Genomic DNA, 17,203 nt, shown 5'->3' on the forward strand with positions numbered 1-17,203 from the left:
CCACAGACTCCTTCTTACACTCCTCCTTCGACTTCCAGGGAAGCATCGAAGCCCCTTCCTCTGACAGCAGCTTCCCTTCCTTCGACATCAATAGTGGACCTCACTTTGGAGCCGGAGTCATCCTTGTGGCCCTCAGTGCACTGGGCACCAGGCCCTTCTCAGGCTACTAGTGGCTGTGCTGTGGGGGTAGGCGTTCTTGGTTTGATGCCAATTTTTTCTATAGCACCCTTCAAGAATCCTCCTCCCCTCACGCTCCACAGTCCTCTTGAGACTACTGGTCTGGGGGTTAGCTTGTCAGAGCGGGGTGTGACCCTGGTTCCGAGGTTGTCGTGCTCGGTTCCGGGCTCCCATCCCTCTTCGGGTGGTCTAGCCTTCCAGGCCATGGAGAGGGCACTTGCTTCTGCTGGCAAAACATCCCTGTCAGAGTTCTTGCCCCCGCTGTACTGCAGCTGTCGCAAACCACAACTACCGGATCCTGGGCACAAGGGCCTCAGGTTTCTTCCCCTCATGAAATCCCCTCCTCACAATTCAAGCTCCCCACTGAGGAAGTCGTTTGCAAAACTTCATGCAAGAAGAAGCACATGGGATCCACTGAGGAGTCTCTAACCAAAGATGCGGACTTTGATGATGGGGAAGAGTCCCCATGGTCACCCTCTGATGAGGTGTCCTTTGGTAACATCCTTGAGATCCTAAGACAGAGGGGCAACTGGAAGTCCTCCAATCCTTCATCACAGGAATCCGTATTGCTGAAGGCCTTTCTTGCCCTGCCCCCTAGCTCCTGGGTTACCCCACTGGCTGATGAGCTTGTCCAGCTTATTGTCAAGCATGCATGGAAGGCTTCTGACACTTTGGAAGCTATACCTCGAATGCCTGACAAAATTTTGTCTCCCCCTGCTGAACATCATCATTGGTCCAAAGGTCTTACATTCGATGCCATGGTGGTAGCGGCTGCACCCAAAAAAGACTTGGCAGAAGAGAGCCAGACTGTCCATCCATCCAACAAGGAGTCGCAGGCGATAGACAGACTCTGGAAGCATGTGTTTGCTTTATCGACCTTCACTCTAAGGTCCTTGAACTACTTGGCACACTTTACAAGGCTCCAGAGAGATCTTATCAACCAACTCTCTGAAACCTTGGCTGGAGCTATTTCTGATGGGGTGCATGACAACGTAGCCTCTCAGATAGCCACCCTGGAATCGATATCCATTTCTTCCATGTGTGTCATTTCACACACAATGGAATGAGCGGCTAGAGCGACAGGCGCAGGCATAGTCACGAGACGTCATACCTGGATGCACCTTTGTGACTTTGTGGAATCCTTTAAGGCTTCCTTTATGAATGCTGCCATCAAGGCCACTTCGTTGTTTGGCCCAAAGGTTAAAGATACGCTGTAAGGTGTGAACAAGATGATAAGATCCTGTCGGCCTTTGGTGTCCGACACTCCACCCCTCAACAATTCTACTCCAGAAACCTGAGGAGTGGGTAAGATGTGGGACAGAAAATCACAGGACTGTTTCCGTGACGCATGTGCCAAGGTCTCCCCTAAGGGCAGAGGGGGAAACTAATGGAAGATACCCCTTTCGGGGCAGGAGAGGTCCACAAACCCGAGGTTCCAGAGATTCTTTGGGCAACCCTACCAGTGCTCCTGAAGCATTGCCCAACTACTCACCTCTGGAAGCGGTCGGGGGTCATTTTTCCTTGTACCCCACTGCCTGGCAAACCGTAACCACTGATTCTTGGGTACAATGGATAATATCCAGCGGCTACCGCATTCCCTTCCATCTCTATCCCACTTCACCCAGAAATTTACCTGACATCCCACCCAGTCAAAGGGAAGCATCAGCACATGAAATCCAAAAGCTGCTACAAAAGAGTCATCAAAACAGTCCCCCTCCCAGACCAGATAGGATATGGTTTTTACTCAAGATTCTTTTTAGTGCCAAAAAAGACAGGGGACTGGAGGCCAATTCTGGATCTCAGCACACTAAACAAATTAGTGAAGACAGAGAAATTCCAGATGGTCACTGTTCAGTCTATCCTTCCTCTTTTGGAAGAAGACAATTGGATGTGCTCTATAGATCTTCAAGATGCGTATTACCATATAAAAGTGGACAAGCACTCAAGGAGATACCTCCACTTCCACATAGGAGCCAGTCACTACCAATTTCAAGCACTGCCCTTTGGTCTCTCTACAGCCTCCAGAGTGCTCACCAAATGCATGGCAGTTGTTATCGCTCACCTGCAACTTCAAGGATTCCAGGCATTTCCATACCTAGACGACTGGCTCTTTACCGCCCCCACCAATCGTCTACTGGAGGAAGCCCTAGATTACACTCTTCTCACAGCTCAGCACCTGGGAATCACTATAAACTGGAGGAAGTCCAACACGACCCCGGTACAATATTTAGAATTCAACAGTATTCTGTTGGACATGAGGAATTGCACAGCATCTCTCTTGGATCACAGACTTCAAAGAATAAGACAACAGGTTCAGCTGCTAATCTGTCACCACAAATCTTCTGTTCGGTCCGTACTCCAACTCTTGGGGTCAATGGCAGCCTCGATCACCATTGTTCCTCTGGCCAGGTTCCACATGAAACTTCTTCAGTGACAACTTTTCACACAGTGGTACCCCCTACAACATCCTTTTTCTTTCCAGATAAGTGTAACTTAGAGATGCAAGCAAAATTTGCTGTGGTGGATGTCTCACAATCCCCAACAGTGGTCTTGTCCCTTCAGCCCCCATCAGCCCAAAGCCATGGTGACCACGGATGCCTCCCTGATGGGGGGCGGGGCTATGTCAAGGAAACTCAGTCCAAGGCACCTGGTCGGAGACAGAGGCTCATTTGCATGTCAATGTGCTGGAACTGAGTGTGGTAGTATTAGCGTTGCAAGCATTCCACTCATTCCTTCCATCAGGGACTGTTGCAATCCAATCAGACAACATGTCAGTAGTCTGGTACATCAACAAGCAAGGGGACCCCAGTTTTTACCCATTATGCCGAGAGGCCTTGAGAATATGGCAATGGGCGATAGCTTCCAACCTCTTTCTAATTGCAACTCACATTCCCGGGAGCTCCAACATGATAGCGGACAAATTGAGCAGGTGCATTCTACAACCTCACGAGTGGTTCCTCAGTCCTGTGGGGCCAGCCTTGCTGTAATCTATTCACCTCCCCAATCAACTGCAATTGCAGCAACTACTTTGCCCTGATCCCCTCTCGGGGACAGTCACTGAGAGATGCTCTAGTCCACGCTTTGCCCCCGGGTCTGCTCTATTGCTTACCCTCCTCTACCCCTCATCTCCCAATTATTGAAGAAAGCATAGCAGTTGAAGAGAAAAGTAATCCTCATTGCTCCATATTGGCCACGACAAGTTTGGTTCCCCTTCTTCTGGCCTCATCTGCCAGATCAACCATGGATTTTCAATCCAGCTCTGATGTTGATCTCCCATCCACAGCATCTGACCCACCCCAATCTAACAAACCTGAAGCTGACAGCTTGGTTTCTCCACTTCCAATGATTGCTAGCCAGGATAACTTCTCTTCCCTGGTGCACAATATTCTTATTGCATCTCATAAATCGTCCATCAGTCTAACCTATGTCAGGAAATGGAAAAGGTTTACATTGTGGGCAGTGAACAAACAATTGGACCCCTTGTCAGCCCCATTTTCAGTGGTATTATATTATTTATCAGATCTCTTTCAAACTGGGGTATCAGCCTCTACTGTTCGTGTTTACTTAGCTGCCATTTCTAATTTCACATTGGCTTCCAGGACTCTTCTCTCATGTCAGACAGACTCTGTAAGACTTTCTTGAAGAGCGTTTTTCACTTAAAACCACCATTTAGAGAACCAGTACAACTTTGGGACTTGTCTTTGGCTCTGCAAGCCCTAACAGCACCTCCCTTTGAACCTGCATCTTCATGTGATTTAAAGTACTTGTCTTGGAAATCCTTGTTTCTGGTTGCTATAGCATCGGCCAGACATCTGTCAGAACCTCAAGCCTTATGCATCAAACGTCCCTACCTTATGTTCCATAAAGATAGAGTCTCACTGAGAACTAATTCTTCCTTTTTACCGAAAGTGGTATCAGAGCAGTCTGTCAACCAGTCTGTTAACCTCCTAGTATTTTTTCCTAATCATTCTAACAAGAGAGAGTATTGCCTGCACTCCCTAGATGTTCACAGGCAAATCCGTTTTTATTTGGACATAACAAAATCTACCTGTAAGTCAGACCAATTATTTCTGGTTTTTGTTGGACCAAGACTAGGCTGCCCTGTTTCTAAAGTTACATTAGCATCATGTCTGAGAAATTGCATTACCGTCATCTGCAACAAGAACAACATCACCTTGCTTGGTGAGCACTAGGTAGTCTATCCTCCATAGGAAGAGTAAGTTTTGGCCCAGAAATTGTAGTTTATTTGGCCATTTTCCATCTCTTTCAACTTGCTGGCTTAAAAGCCTATGTTTGTACTTGTTCCCCGCCTTTCCTGTAACTAGTCTAGTCCAGGTACAGATATGCTGTATCCCAGGACTTTTTGTAAGCTTCTGAGCCTCCCAAGCCTTTCTGTGTTGGAGGGACGCCTTCTAGCTTATCAGTGGGAGTGGTAAGCATTAGGTAGCCTATGTACCACAAGAGGAGTGGTTCCTGGCCCAGAAATTGTAGCTATTGGCCGTTTGGGCAGTTTTTTTTCCATCTCTTTCAACGTTCTGGTTTAAAAGCCGCACTTGTGCTTGTTTCCCACCTTTCCTGTAACTAGCCTAGTCCAGATACAGAGTTGCTGTATCCAGGACTATTGGTAAGCTTCTGAGCCCCGCAAGCCTTTCTGTGTTGGAGGAAAGCCTTCTAGCTTATCAGAGGGAGTGGTAGGCACTAGGTAGCCTGTCTACCACGAGAGGAGAGGTTCTTGGCCCAGAAATTGTAGTTTATTGACCATTTGGAGAGTTTGTCCGTCTCTTTCAACTTTCTGGTTTAAAAGACCACATCTGCGCTTGTTTCTCATCTTTCATGCAACTAACCTACTGGGTAGCACTAGAAATCCTTAGACTGATACAAGCCTTCTATCTTAGGAGAGAGACTTTGGAGTGTTTAAGTATCAGTTTTCTATACTTTGTTGCTGTACCTAACTGTTTTCCGCCTAAACAGATTTTCCAGCATTTATTGTGATTTAAAAGCTTATTTTTTTTCACATATTGTACTTATTTGACTACCTGCACTTTTAAAAAGTTGTTTTTTTGTTTAAATAGTTTAACTGTTGTAGGTTACACACTAAAGTGTGATAGCCTTTTCTGATCATTTGTAGTCGTTTAAAGCTGTTTTAAGTGTGTTTTTGCCTTATCTTTCTCAAAAAAACAAACAAAATTCCTTGTTGCCCGCCTTTCTAAGCTAGTATAGTCCAGTTTTCTGGCTAGTGCTGAATTCAGGGCTGTGATACTAGTTTCTGAGTTGCCCATACCTTACTTGGATAGAAGGAAGTTTCTCTGTTCACTTGTGAGAGAGGGGAGCTTTGAACAACTTATCTGTCCCTGGAGGAGTGTTTCCAGCCCAGTCATTAGTAGTTTATTGGGCATTTTGGGCTAATTTCAATTTCTTTCATTTCCCTACTATAAAAACGCATTTGCATGGTTTTGCGCACCAGGCAGTCCCGGTTAACTATGGTTAAATTATTCCCAGCTCCACCACATCTCCTCTTCAGTTTTTCCCTTAAAACTAGTCTAACTCTCAACCTAAGCACTCAAAAAGCATCTTACAGCCCAGCACTTGCTCAGACCTAATAGCAAGCACTAATATACTCTGACACTGATTGCCCAGCAGGGCAAGGCTCTTTATTCACTCCTAACCAACCAACCGACTAAGCAGCTCACCCTACTGTTCAGGCATGACCAAAGGGCAACTTCAGGTGCACTCTCCAGTCCAGCTGGTGAATCTGGGTATCCTGAGGCAATGTTATAACTGCCTCATGTACACAGACAACCCTCTCCTCCTACCACAAAACACTAACATATGCGAGAGATGCAATTATACAGCCATACTGAAAGCTAAGCTGTCTCCACCCAAGACTGGAACAGACAGTCAAGAGAAGAAGGTTAACACTTGCACCACAACTCCCGCCACACACAGACCTACTAAAACAGCACTGGCAAAAAAATACACATAAATACACAAAATCATACTCGGAGGCTCTAAATAAAAACCTGTAAAAGCATCAGAGACCTCCAAAGCAGACACCCAAACAACCTGTGCTTCCCGTCACAAACCAAACAACACATAAAACATAAAATCAGTGTGCTGCACAATCACAGCCCTTACGGCGAAATAACATACCTAACACATTAGTAATAGGTGACTCTATAGTCAGGCACACTGATGTCCCACTCACTAGGCTGGACAAGCAGAAGGTTACTGTTAACTGCCTGTCGGGAGCCAGAATCCGCCACATAACACAAGCACTCAGGTCACTTCAGAACAAGTACAAATATGACTCTTGTCATTGTTTATGTTGGTGTGAATGACCTGAGACGTACCTCCCTGGACTACATGAAAAGAGACATGAAAGAGCTCTCTGATCATGTAGCCCAGGCTAGTATGACCCTGACTCTGAGTAGCATCCTGCCCTCAACAAGAATGATACCTCAGTTGTTGTGTCTTTCGGCTTTTCCCAGTTAGGGGTCGGCATAGCAGAACTCCGGTCCGCTAATGATTGGCAGTTGATTTTTATGTACCAAGTTGCCAGATCTGCCGCACAACCTTCAACGAAGGTACGCCCATTCACACATGTCTCCACGCAGAAGACGCTCTAGCTGAGAATTGAACCGGACAGCGTCTTACTGTGAGGCGACAATGCTAGCGCAGCACCACCACTGCAGTCAAGAATGATACCTCAATATAAAGAAAAAAATATCAATTTCAACAATTGGCTAAGCTTCTGGTGCCATTCAAAGGGGATCCAGTGTGTCAGCCTGGGACGACATGCTCAACAAGCCGCGTTGCTTCACAAGAGATGGCTTGCATTGCACCTGTCACGCCTAGGCTTTCGAATACTGGCCAAGGCTCTTGCTGCCCCCATAGTGCCTTTTTTAGGTAAGGCTCAAAAGTCAAACCCACCTCTGTAAACAGCACAATTAACAAAAAATTGAGGGTTATGCTACTCAATGCCAGGAGTTTAAATCTCGAAATGCATGCGCTTGAAGCACTCCTCAGTATGGAGAACGTTGACATCTGTGCAGTAACTGAAACATGGTTCAAGGTTCCAGAGAGCACCTCAGCACTACTGGGGTACAACTCATACCACAAGTTTCGGCCACAGAACATGGACCAAAACAGAAAAGGATGGGGTGTGTCCATATTAATCAAGGATACCTACACCTCCAGGTTAGTGGTGCAGCATGATACCTCTGAGATCATCCATGTGCAACTAACATCGGGCAAATCTGCAATGCAAATTGTGGCCTGCTACAGATCACCCTCCATGACCCTGGACCACCATTCCACCTTTCTGGAGACACTAGGAACATGAAGGTCCTACCAAACACCCTGATATTGGGCAATTTCAATTACCCTACCATTCACTGGGAAAACTACTCGAGTACAAATTCCCAGGCCCGGCACTTCCTGGAACTCATCAACTCAAATGCCCTGGATCAGCTGGTAAACTCCCCTACCAGAGCTGAAAACATTGGACCTGGTCATCACCAACATGGGCGACAGGTGTTCCACACCGGAGGTCAACCTGTCACTGGTTAGATCAGACCATAAACTAATCACTCTGGATGTCCACACCACACCACCACCCCCAACTAAGGCAACTACAGTAAAAAACTTTTCTAAAGCAAACTTCACCTTATTTAAGACAGAGATGGTAAGTTTCACAGCCCCCATGCTAAAGGATAACGCTGCCCAAGATGCAGAAACCTTTACAAATGCACTCTATGAGCACCTACAAGGATGCATGGATTGTGCCATCCCTAGCAAAACCAAGACTTACTCCTCTAAGAGAAGGAAACCAGTTTGGTGGGCCCCTGCAGTAAACAGGCTATACAATAGAAGGAAGAAACTACTAATAAAAAATAATAAATAGCGGAAGGCAACTGGAATGCACGAAAAACTTTAATATAAAATTAACACTGAGCGCTTTCACCCACCACAATGCAGGTTTCATCAGAGTAACAACATTAATGGAGCAGCTTGTCTTATATAAAACTGTCTGACCAATAATATCAATTCATCAATTAATATCATCAATTAGGAAACAAAACATCAATTAAGACAATATTATATATATATTTGTAAACATAACTAAGCAACCTGAAATACTTGTTGTCATATTAGTAAAACTTAGATTTAAAAACTTGAATTATAATTTACCAAATGTAAATAAATATGATGTTAATAAATATACAAATAAATATATAAATAAGTATATATAAATAATTACATGATTTTAATATAATTATAAGTATGTAATAAATATTAGAATATATAAAAATGTATATCTAAAATGTGCTTAAAATATATACCCAAATTATATTATCTGTGCATTTAATTTTAACCTACTGGAAATAGAGATTTGTTCATTGATACCAGGTTTTTTACATGCATTCAATCTCAACTGCCATAAACATTCCCTCAACTCTAACAAAGCATTAACATCACCTTCTTTTATCATAGTTTGGGGTAGTCTATCTATAACAAAAAAGAGAAATTTCTTAAAATCCGGGCATGATAAACTGTGTACAAAAAGTGCATTGGTTAATTTTTTATTTTTGATGTCCCTGTTGTGTTCTGCTATTCTTTCTTTCAGTTTTCTTATGGTCTTTCCTACATAGAATGCCTGACAAGACAGGCATATAGCCACATAAACCACTAATTTTGTATTACAATTCACATGACCCGGACACCTTATAGTACGATGATATCCCTTAACTGTGACATAGGGCCCGTCCCTAATAAATCTACATGACCTACAAAATCCACATTTGCTCATTTGTGAATCTTTAAACCTGGTCCCACTTTCATAATAATCTTTTAGATTTCTACCCCTACTAAAAACTACTACTGGCTTGGAGCCTATTTCGTCTAAAATTTCACTTTGTTGAAAACATTATCCCATACTTCACATATAATGTTTTTTATCTTGTATGCATTGTTACTATATGGCAGTATCATAACATTTGTTCTCTGGCCATTGTTGTGATTGTGTGTACCTCTGTTTAACAATCCATATTTTAATATTGGCTGGTAATCGGTATGTCTCTTTTTTGAAATCTCCTTTCTAATGTTCTGCAGTAACCTGTTGGGATAACCTCTCTCAGTCAACATGTCAATTAAAAAATCTATTTCTATTTCAGTTTTTGTGGTCTATGAGAAGGAAGAAACTAGTTCAGAAAAAAAGTAAATCCCAAGAAGGAAAGACATCCCTGATCAGTATCAATAAGAAACTGAAGTCCCTCATGAAATCATCCAAGGCTAACTTTGAAAGAAAAATAGCCAAGGATTCAAAAGATAACCACAAAGCCTTCTTTAGCTATGTTAAGAGTCTAAGTGGCAACTCACAGATATGCACTGCACTAGTGCAAAATAGCACAAAATATACTGAACCTACCGATATTGCCAACATCCTGGCAGATAGATTCAGTGCAAACTTCACCCCCCTCTCAACTCCAAAAGGGCCCACAACAATACCGGAAAAGTGTAGTGTCCCAAAAATCACAGACGCACAGGTGAAAACAACCCTTTCAAAAGCCAAAAACACAGAGTCAATGAGACCAGATGGTGTCCCAGGCTGCGTCTTGCACTAACTACAGAACAAACTAACCCCCCCATCTAAACATGCTGCTCAACCTCAGCCTCTCCACAGGCTACGTGCCCATAGAATGGCGCACAGCAATGGTTATTCCTCTCCACAAAGGAGGACCACAACTGACCCTGGTAACTATCGCTCCATAAGCATGACTAGCCTGGTCTGCAAGGCTATGGAGCACATCATCATGGAACTCATTAACAAAGGCATTGGGAACCTCCAAACACTTGACCCGACCCAGTTCGGCTTTAAGGGCAGATCATGCCTACTAAACCTGGTTGACTTCAAGACAGTCACCAAGGCCATAGACGAGGGAAAGGTAGTTCACACAGCCTACGTTGACCTCGCCAAGGCTTTTGACACCATTCCCCAGTCTGGTGTTACAGAAAAACTCACCAGCCTGAGCATAACCCCCTACGTCACGAGATGGGTTGCCAACTGGATTACAGACAGAACTCACAAGGTAAGAATAGTGAGCTCCAGGTCCAACTCTAAACCAGTCACAAGTGGTATCCCACAAGGCTCGGTCCTGGGACCCCTACTGTTCAGCATATACTTCTCAGAAGTACAGACAAACACAGGAGGACTATGGCTGACCAAGTTCACCGATTACTACAAACTGGGAGCCATAATTGACTGACTAGCTGACACGGACATCCTCCAAAAGGGCCTTACTGAGAAGGACACCTGGTGTCAAAGTCATGGCCTCAAGCTAAATGCCAAAAAATGCATAGTCATCCCATTTGGGAAAAACAAAACACCCACAAATTACCACATAGGTGGCAGCCCCTTTAATATAGAAGAGGTACTAAGAGGTCTGGGGACCCAGGTAGATAGTAAACTCTCCTTTGACAATCATATTGCCAAAGTAGTTAGGAAATCCTTCTATATGTGGCCCATCTAATTACTAAAGGGTTCACATCTAGAAAAAGAGTTTATAGTGCCCCTCTACTCATCACTCATTAGACCCATCATAGAGTACAATGCCCCATTTGGGATGTACCTCACAAGACACTTCCAACAGCTGGAAAGACCACAAAAGTACCTCACCAAGAGGAATACTGGTCTCAGACATCTGTCCTATGCAGCCCGACTGAAAATCTCTGGCTGTACTCTGTGGCATATCGCTTACTCAGAGGTGATCTCTGCCTGACTTACAAAGCCATGTCCAACTCAGAATTGATGGACATGCTCAACCTAAAGAAATCCAAGTCACTGCAAGCCACGCGCTGTAGTGAGCTAAACCGCACCACAACAATAAATAGAACATGCTGGAGGGATAGATTCCTGTCACAGAGACTGTCCATGCTTTGGAACAAAATTCCAAATTACATCAGGCAGAGCCCCTCACTAACCATCTTCAAGAGAAACCGTGACGAGTGGATGGGTAACAGAAAATACACCCCTGGGATCACTTCATTGGCTCTGCTTGACAGAGGATCAGTTAATTAATCAATGTGGCGGCGAAAGCTGACACACTCTGGCTAGGCTTATAAATGCCCTCAGGCAGATAGCCTAGTACCTACCTATGAACCTATGCCTCACAAAGTGAAAGCCCTTTCTACAAGATCAATGGCAACTTCAGCCGCTTTCCATGCTAGGGCTTCCCTCAATGACATTTTCTCTGCTGCAACTTGGGCCAACCCCCATACCTTTATTCTTCATTACAAATTGGATTTGGCCTCCAGAGGAAGAGCTTCTTTTGGTTCCATGGTGCTCAGGAATGTCCTTCCACGAGGGCCGCCCAGGGATACAGGTAGCTGGGGACTCTGTCCCATCAGTAAGGAATGAACAACATCAGATAAAGAAGTTATGTCTTACCATAACATTCCATCTGTGTTGTTGATCTTCATTCATTCATTACTCCCCACCGTCAGTCCCCCACTGGAGGTTCCTGGTGGATTTCATATAGTCCTTCTTCCATTCTTGTAGGTCTGTTATGACCAGAGCTTGCCTCTACTTTTGTCTGTCAACTTGCAAACTTGATCTGAGGTAACAGGGAGCAGAGCATTGTGGGTAGGATCTTGGCTTGAGAGTTTTTGGCTGACGCGAGCTTGGTATAAGGCCAGCTTGGTTCCTAGGATGGAACCGATAACCCATCAGTAATGAATGAACAAAGATCAACAACACAGATGGAACATTATGGTAAGACGTAACTTCTTTTTATTGTGGAGCTTTTCTCCCCGGGCCTCCACTGAAAACGGGCTCTTCTTGGCCTAGTGGGCTTCCCTGGTCATCAAACTTAAATATGTATATATATATATATATATATATATATATATATATATATATATATATGTATATACACACACACACACACACACACACACACACACACACACACACACACACGAGTTTGCTATCAAAATGTGGGAAATCAAAACAATACAAAATTGCCAAAGTGTCGGAAATAGTAATCATGGAATTGACATTAGAACACCAGAAGGTCCAATGTCAGAATTCAGTATTACCGGTAATGTTTTTGCAAGGGGGTAAGCCCCCCACACCACCTTCATATTATATATTCCAGCTCCGAGATAGCACTATGATGAGGAAAATGGTAAGTTTCCTGATCCCCACTGTAGTGCGATGAGGATTCAAACATTTCCCGATTATGGAAACTGGAAAACACACATGCGGCCATCATATATATTTGTATATGTATAGATTGATATATGTATGCAGGTATACACACACATATACATACATATATATATATATATATATATATATATATATATATATACTTATATCTATAAGTACTGCAAAATGGAAGTATAGTACATAAACCTGATAAATCTGATGATTTCTAATTTACAAGCAGCAAGGAGTCTGGAAGGAAGTATTCCTCCTCCCAACCCAAGAGAAACAGAGGTGGAGTCAACATATGTTGTTACAGTAAGTCTCCTTACAAAAGTGCACTGCATTATTCCTTCCTTTTGTCTCTCCAGGAGTTTATAACATATGGATAAAGTATGAAGCTATAGCTCTGCACTCAGTGCAAATATTATCATCACACCCAGAAGAATTGTTGAAAAAACTGCCTGTAAATCTGAATGGTCATTCTAGTTTGCATTGTTTTGTAATTGTGTGAATTGAAGTTCAGGTGACTGGCTAATAAATCTCCCTGCTGACACCTCACTGAAGAGTGCTGCAAAAGTAGCTTCTCCTTGTTTAAAGTACTGAAGTAGTAGCTTAAGAGAAGGAAAGTTGATATGCCTTTCTAATGTATTATATTCCAGAGCCTTAGACCTACAGTTACCTCTTAGGATGCACACTGGATTCAGTGGATACAGGTAAGCTGGCAGCTGAATCTTCTTCTTCAGTGCAAATTCCGACAAATAGTTGTCATTACTGGAATTGATTCACAAAGACATGGTGGTTTTGTCTAACACCATGTAGGACAAAGAACACATTAAGGCTTGTGATTATAAAATCCACCCATCTGAAGGAGCTGCCAGCAGAAATACCATGTTCTGAAACAAAAAAATAATAAAATAAACATAAAGGACTGAGTCAAAGGCAGGCTCAACATTTCTTAAGAAAAAAAAGTCATATCACTATGTGGAAGAAACATCTTCTTGGGTGATTGAAATAAATAATTTCTTTAAGAAAATCTTTGTTTTGGGGGAACAAAGGTTGACACTTCAAGGAGACACACAGACAAGACCAAACTGTGAACCTTAATAAAGGAATAAGAAATGCAAGTACGTATCAAGAATGAATGGTGTTTCAACACTCTAGTAAAGCCAAGTGCAAAGACAAAGAAGTTGTTCCTGATGTCACACTTGTTTAAACCTTTGCAGTTAGTCAAATGATACTTACTTTTCATTGCTTTCCAGCTTCTCATAAGACTTTCATTGCCACTAAAGACAGTGGAGCCATATTGACAATTATAATGACAGCAGTAATAGCTCTGTGTAGCAGACCTTGCAATGAAGGTTGCAGAAACATGCTTGCTACCTCAGAGCCAGAATTTTTTATTTATTTTTTTCAGAAGACGTCTTCAGGAGTAGCTTGACATTTGTAGCACAAGGGAAAAAAGCTGGACAGCATTGTACTACTGGAATCATCTTTACTTTTCCATTCCTGCTTTTGGTATTGCCTGTAATTGATCAGAACTGGAGGAAAAGTGTAAAACAGATTTTTTTGCCTCAGTACTTGAAATGGAATGTTGTGGTAACTGTGTATTTTACTGGCTAGTGAAGAAGTTCCTTCCTGAAATTTCGCACTTTTGCATTTTTTTCAGCTTGATGTGCTTTTTACTCCCTAGAAGTCCATATATGACTGCACATCAAGATTATTTTATGAACATGACCATTGCATATTAGTGCCCTCTTCTTAATCCATGGACTTTCAGACAGCTCTTCATTGTACCTCCTGAGAACATGGATTTGTCCTGGGAGATATGACTTTGTCCCCATTGACTGACATGTACTAGCTGACTTGGTGATGACTGTAATCCAAAAAGACAGGGAAGAAAGTGGTATGCTCCCAGAAAGCCACTTGGAGGTAGGACTCTGTAAGCATGGATTGAAGCAGTCATCCTATTTCTTATTTTTTTTCTACCAGAGACATATACACGTTGGATTTTGTGTCCCTCCCTTTTAGTTCAGCACTCCTTATACTGTGCCCACTTTCTGCTGGGACATGCTAGCAGAGTGACTCCCTTTCTCCATCCCACAATCCGGGAGGTAAAGTTATCACAAGCACTCATTTCCCCATCCCAGCATCCAGTCATTATGATGATAAGGAAAAATTAAATAAATTGATTGTATCAGAAATGTTTATGTAGCCTCACGCAAATTGTTAGGGAGTCTTAAATGTGCATTCTTATTTCTGTCTGTATTTCTATAGTACAGCATAACACAGGAGTTTGAGAAACCATCTTCTATTTTCTGTGATTTGAGTTTATTTCTGAGTGGTATAGCTTTACTCAGTATATGCGTGAGTTAGGCACACATTAAGCCTTCTAATCGCCCCAGTACTGATCGCTCACAAAATATCACAGTGCAGAAAATATATATTTTCTTGTAGCCATCATACTCTCATGCCATTCATAAAAGGTAATAGTTCTCTTTACTTAAAACTAAACAGTAATGTTATCACCCCTCTTGCACCTTACAGGCAGCTGTTTCAAAATAAGGGAGAAATTATAGGTGAGCAGTTTGTTTTTAGTTTCATCTAATGACATTGAGTGTGACTTTTGTTTTTCTGTTGTTGTTAGGAAGTCATCTAAGTACCTCTGGTAGTCACTCAGAATTTGTACAGATTTTATGGTACCCCAATACATATCTTTTAATAATTTCTGAGTGTGGTATGCTTTTAGCAGTTGATGTTAATCAATTTATTAGTGGCTTCTCTCTTGTAAAATCCTCAGCATACTTACTTGTGATATTTCATTTTACAGAAACCATGGAGGCTGGTGATCCTACTGATTTTCCTCTTTTTCCAAACTTTCGTGCACTGCCTCCCCAAATCCCTACTTTGAGTGAGGACATTGGATTTCCATTTTCCTTGGACCCGGAACTATACGAAGAAGACACTGATGTTATTCAACCACCTCCAGATGCTTTGGATAGGTTGCGCAGACCTGACATAGAAGAACTATTCCGAAAATCTGTTGAAACGGAAGAAGCTCAGGGAAATATTAACATGGCCTTATCAGTAAAGTGTGAAGATTACAAAATATTGGTGACTGTTGAAAAAAGCAGCCTTCAGGTTTGTACTGTGTATGCTTTGTTTCAGTTGTAATTATTTGTATTTGAGTAATTATGTTTTTGTTATGCCCATTTTTTTTTTATCTGATTACGTTGTTTTGCATTTAGTTGTGTGATGTGTTGGAAAGCTTAGGTTTATTTGGACCATTTGTTCAGTGCTTCTGATGTGCAGATAGCTTTACCTACCAAAGTTGTTGCCACAGTGTCAGGTTTCTGATGACACTAGGATGTTTTTGAGGTGTAGTTATTTGTTTCTTTTTTATTCTTTTTATGCGTGTAAAATGTGCAAAACATCCACATTTTGAGTTGAGTCTGTGCACCTGGGATGTATCTTCCAAATCATTAGCATCCCAGTTTGACCATGTAGAAATATCTGTAGCTGATATACAGATTAAGGACATAGTGGACAGATGCGTTACTGTACCTGTGGTATATTTCATTCAACAGCCCTGTTTTCTGTTCTACTTGGAGACACTTGTATAGAGTAAAACGGCAACTCAAAGCCATGTTAATGAGTCTATCCACCTACATTTACTAGATGTTATAAAATGGGCTGCTGAAATAAAGAAATGTAAGTAAAGTGTGTAATGTGGCTGTGTGCTTAATTTGTTTAAGAATATAGTCATTGCAATCCAATTGTCCTGTAGTTAGAACATGGTGCCTGCCTTTATTCTCAGCAGACACCTTGATCTGGGTCTTGAAATTAAAACTTAATGAGTGAATAAGTAAAACGAAGTAATTAATTATTGGTTCTGTGATTAACCAACTGTCCTTGTAAATATAAATGCATTGCATCACATAAATGATATTCACAGCTTTGATTACAGAAGTCTTTTTCTTGGCAAACGTGAAGGCATTGAGCAGCAGATGGTTCTAAATAATCTGCACAACTATGTATGGGCAAGGTATTAAAATGAGCATGTTTGGGTAATCAGAACTAAAATAAAGGTTACCATTAAGGACTACAGTACAATGTGATGTAATGTACTTTTTTAAAATTAAAGATATCTATATTATCCTTTACCAAAAGTGTAATATAGTCAGTATCACTCAAGAAGGCGAGATTAGGATTGGCTCTAACCCATTATAGTTAAAGTAGTGTAGAAGCACACTTACCAATCTACTCGTTCTGTATTTTCTCCAGAAGTGTAGGAAGTTCCATTAGCACCCTGGGCCAGTACTGTGAACCAGCAACCCATTCCCTTAGCTCAAGTGAAGAGCAAAATGAGCAGTAACTGACTGGCTTATTATACTTTCACCTACACTCCCACCCAGCAAAAAGTAAAAAAGAAAAAAAATCACAGATATTCCTTCTACTGGCTGACCAACCAGGTGACCAGATGCATGACACAACCCCCTCCTGTCCCAACCATCCTTTAACATGTTTTAGTTAAAAAAAATAATTTCTTCTTTTAAAATGTAGCAACCTATTTGCTATAGTTTTACACCTGCCTGCACAGAGGGAGTCTGCACTCAGGTGTTTGTTAAAAAAAAAAAAAAAAAATGTTTTTAAACCTTTGCAAACTGGTGCCACAGATGTAGCAAACAGTTGCTGTAGCTTATATCCTGCCTGAATTTAGATCCTTTTTTCAACTTTTTCTGTTTAAACTGTAGCAAAGTGCTTGCTACAAATGTAGCAAATAGTTGCTATAGTTTATACCCTGCCTGGCTGCATGGAATG

The 17,203-nt window shown here is 42.1% G+C and overlaps 1 protein-coding gene across 1 annotated transcript in view; it reads left to right on the plus strand.

Annotated features, from left to right (window-relative positions):
- Positions 1-17,203, plus strand: part of TGFBR3 (transforming growth factor beta receptor 3) — a 2,354,992-nt gene that overhangs the window by 1,727,359 nt on the left and 610,430 nt on the right. The window contains exon 9 of the mRNA XM_044085660.1: positions 15,213-15,523. Coding sequence (XP_043941595.1) covers positions 15,213-15,523 — 311 coding nt within the window. The remainder of the gene's footprint in view (positions 1-15,212; positions 15,524-17,203) is intronic.

This window comes from Protopterus annectens, chromosome 10.part0 (assembly GCF_019279795.1).
Source record: "Protopterus annectens isolate FY-2018-M chromosome 10.part0, PAN1.0, whole genome shotgun sequence".
Lineage (NCBI taxonomy): Eukaryota > Metazoa > Chordata > Ceratodontiformes > Protopteridae > Protopterus > Protopterus annectens.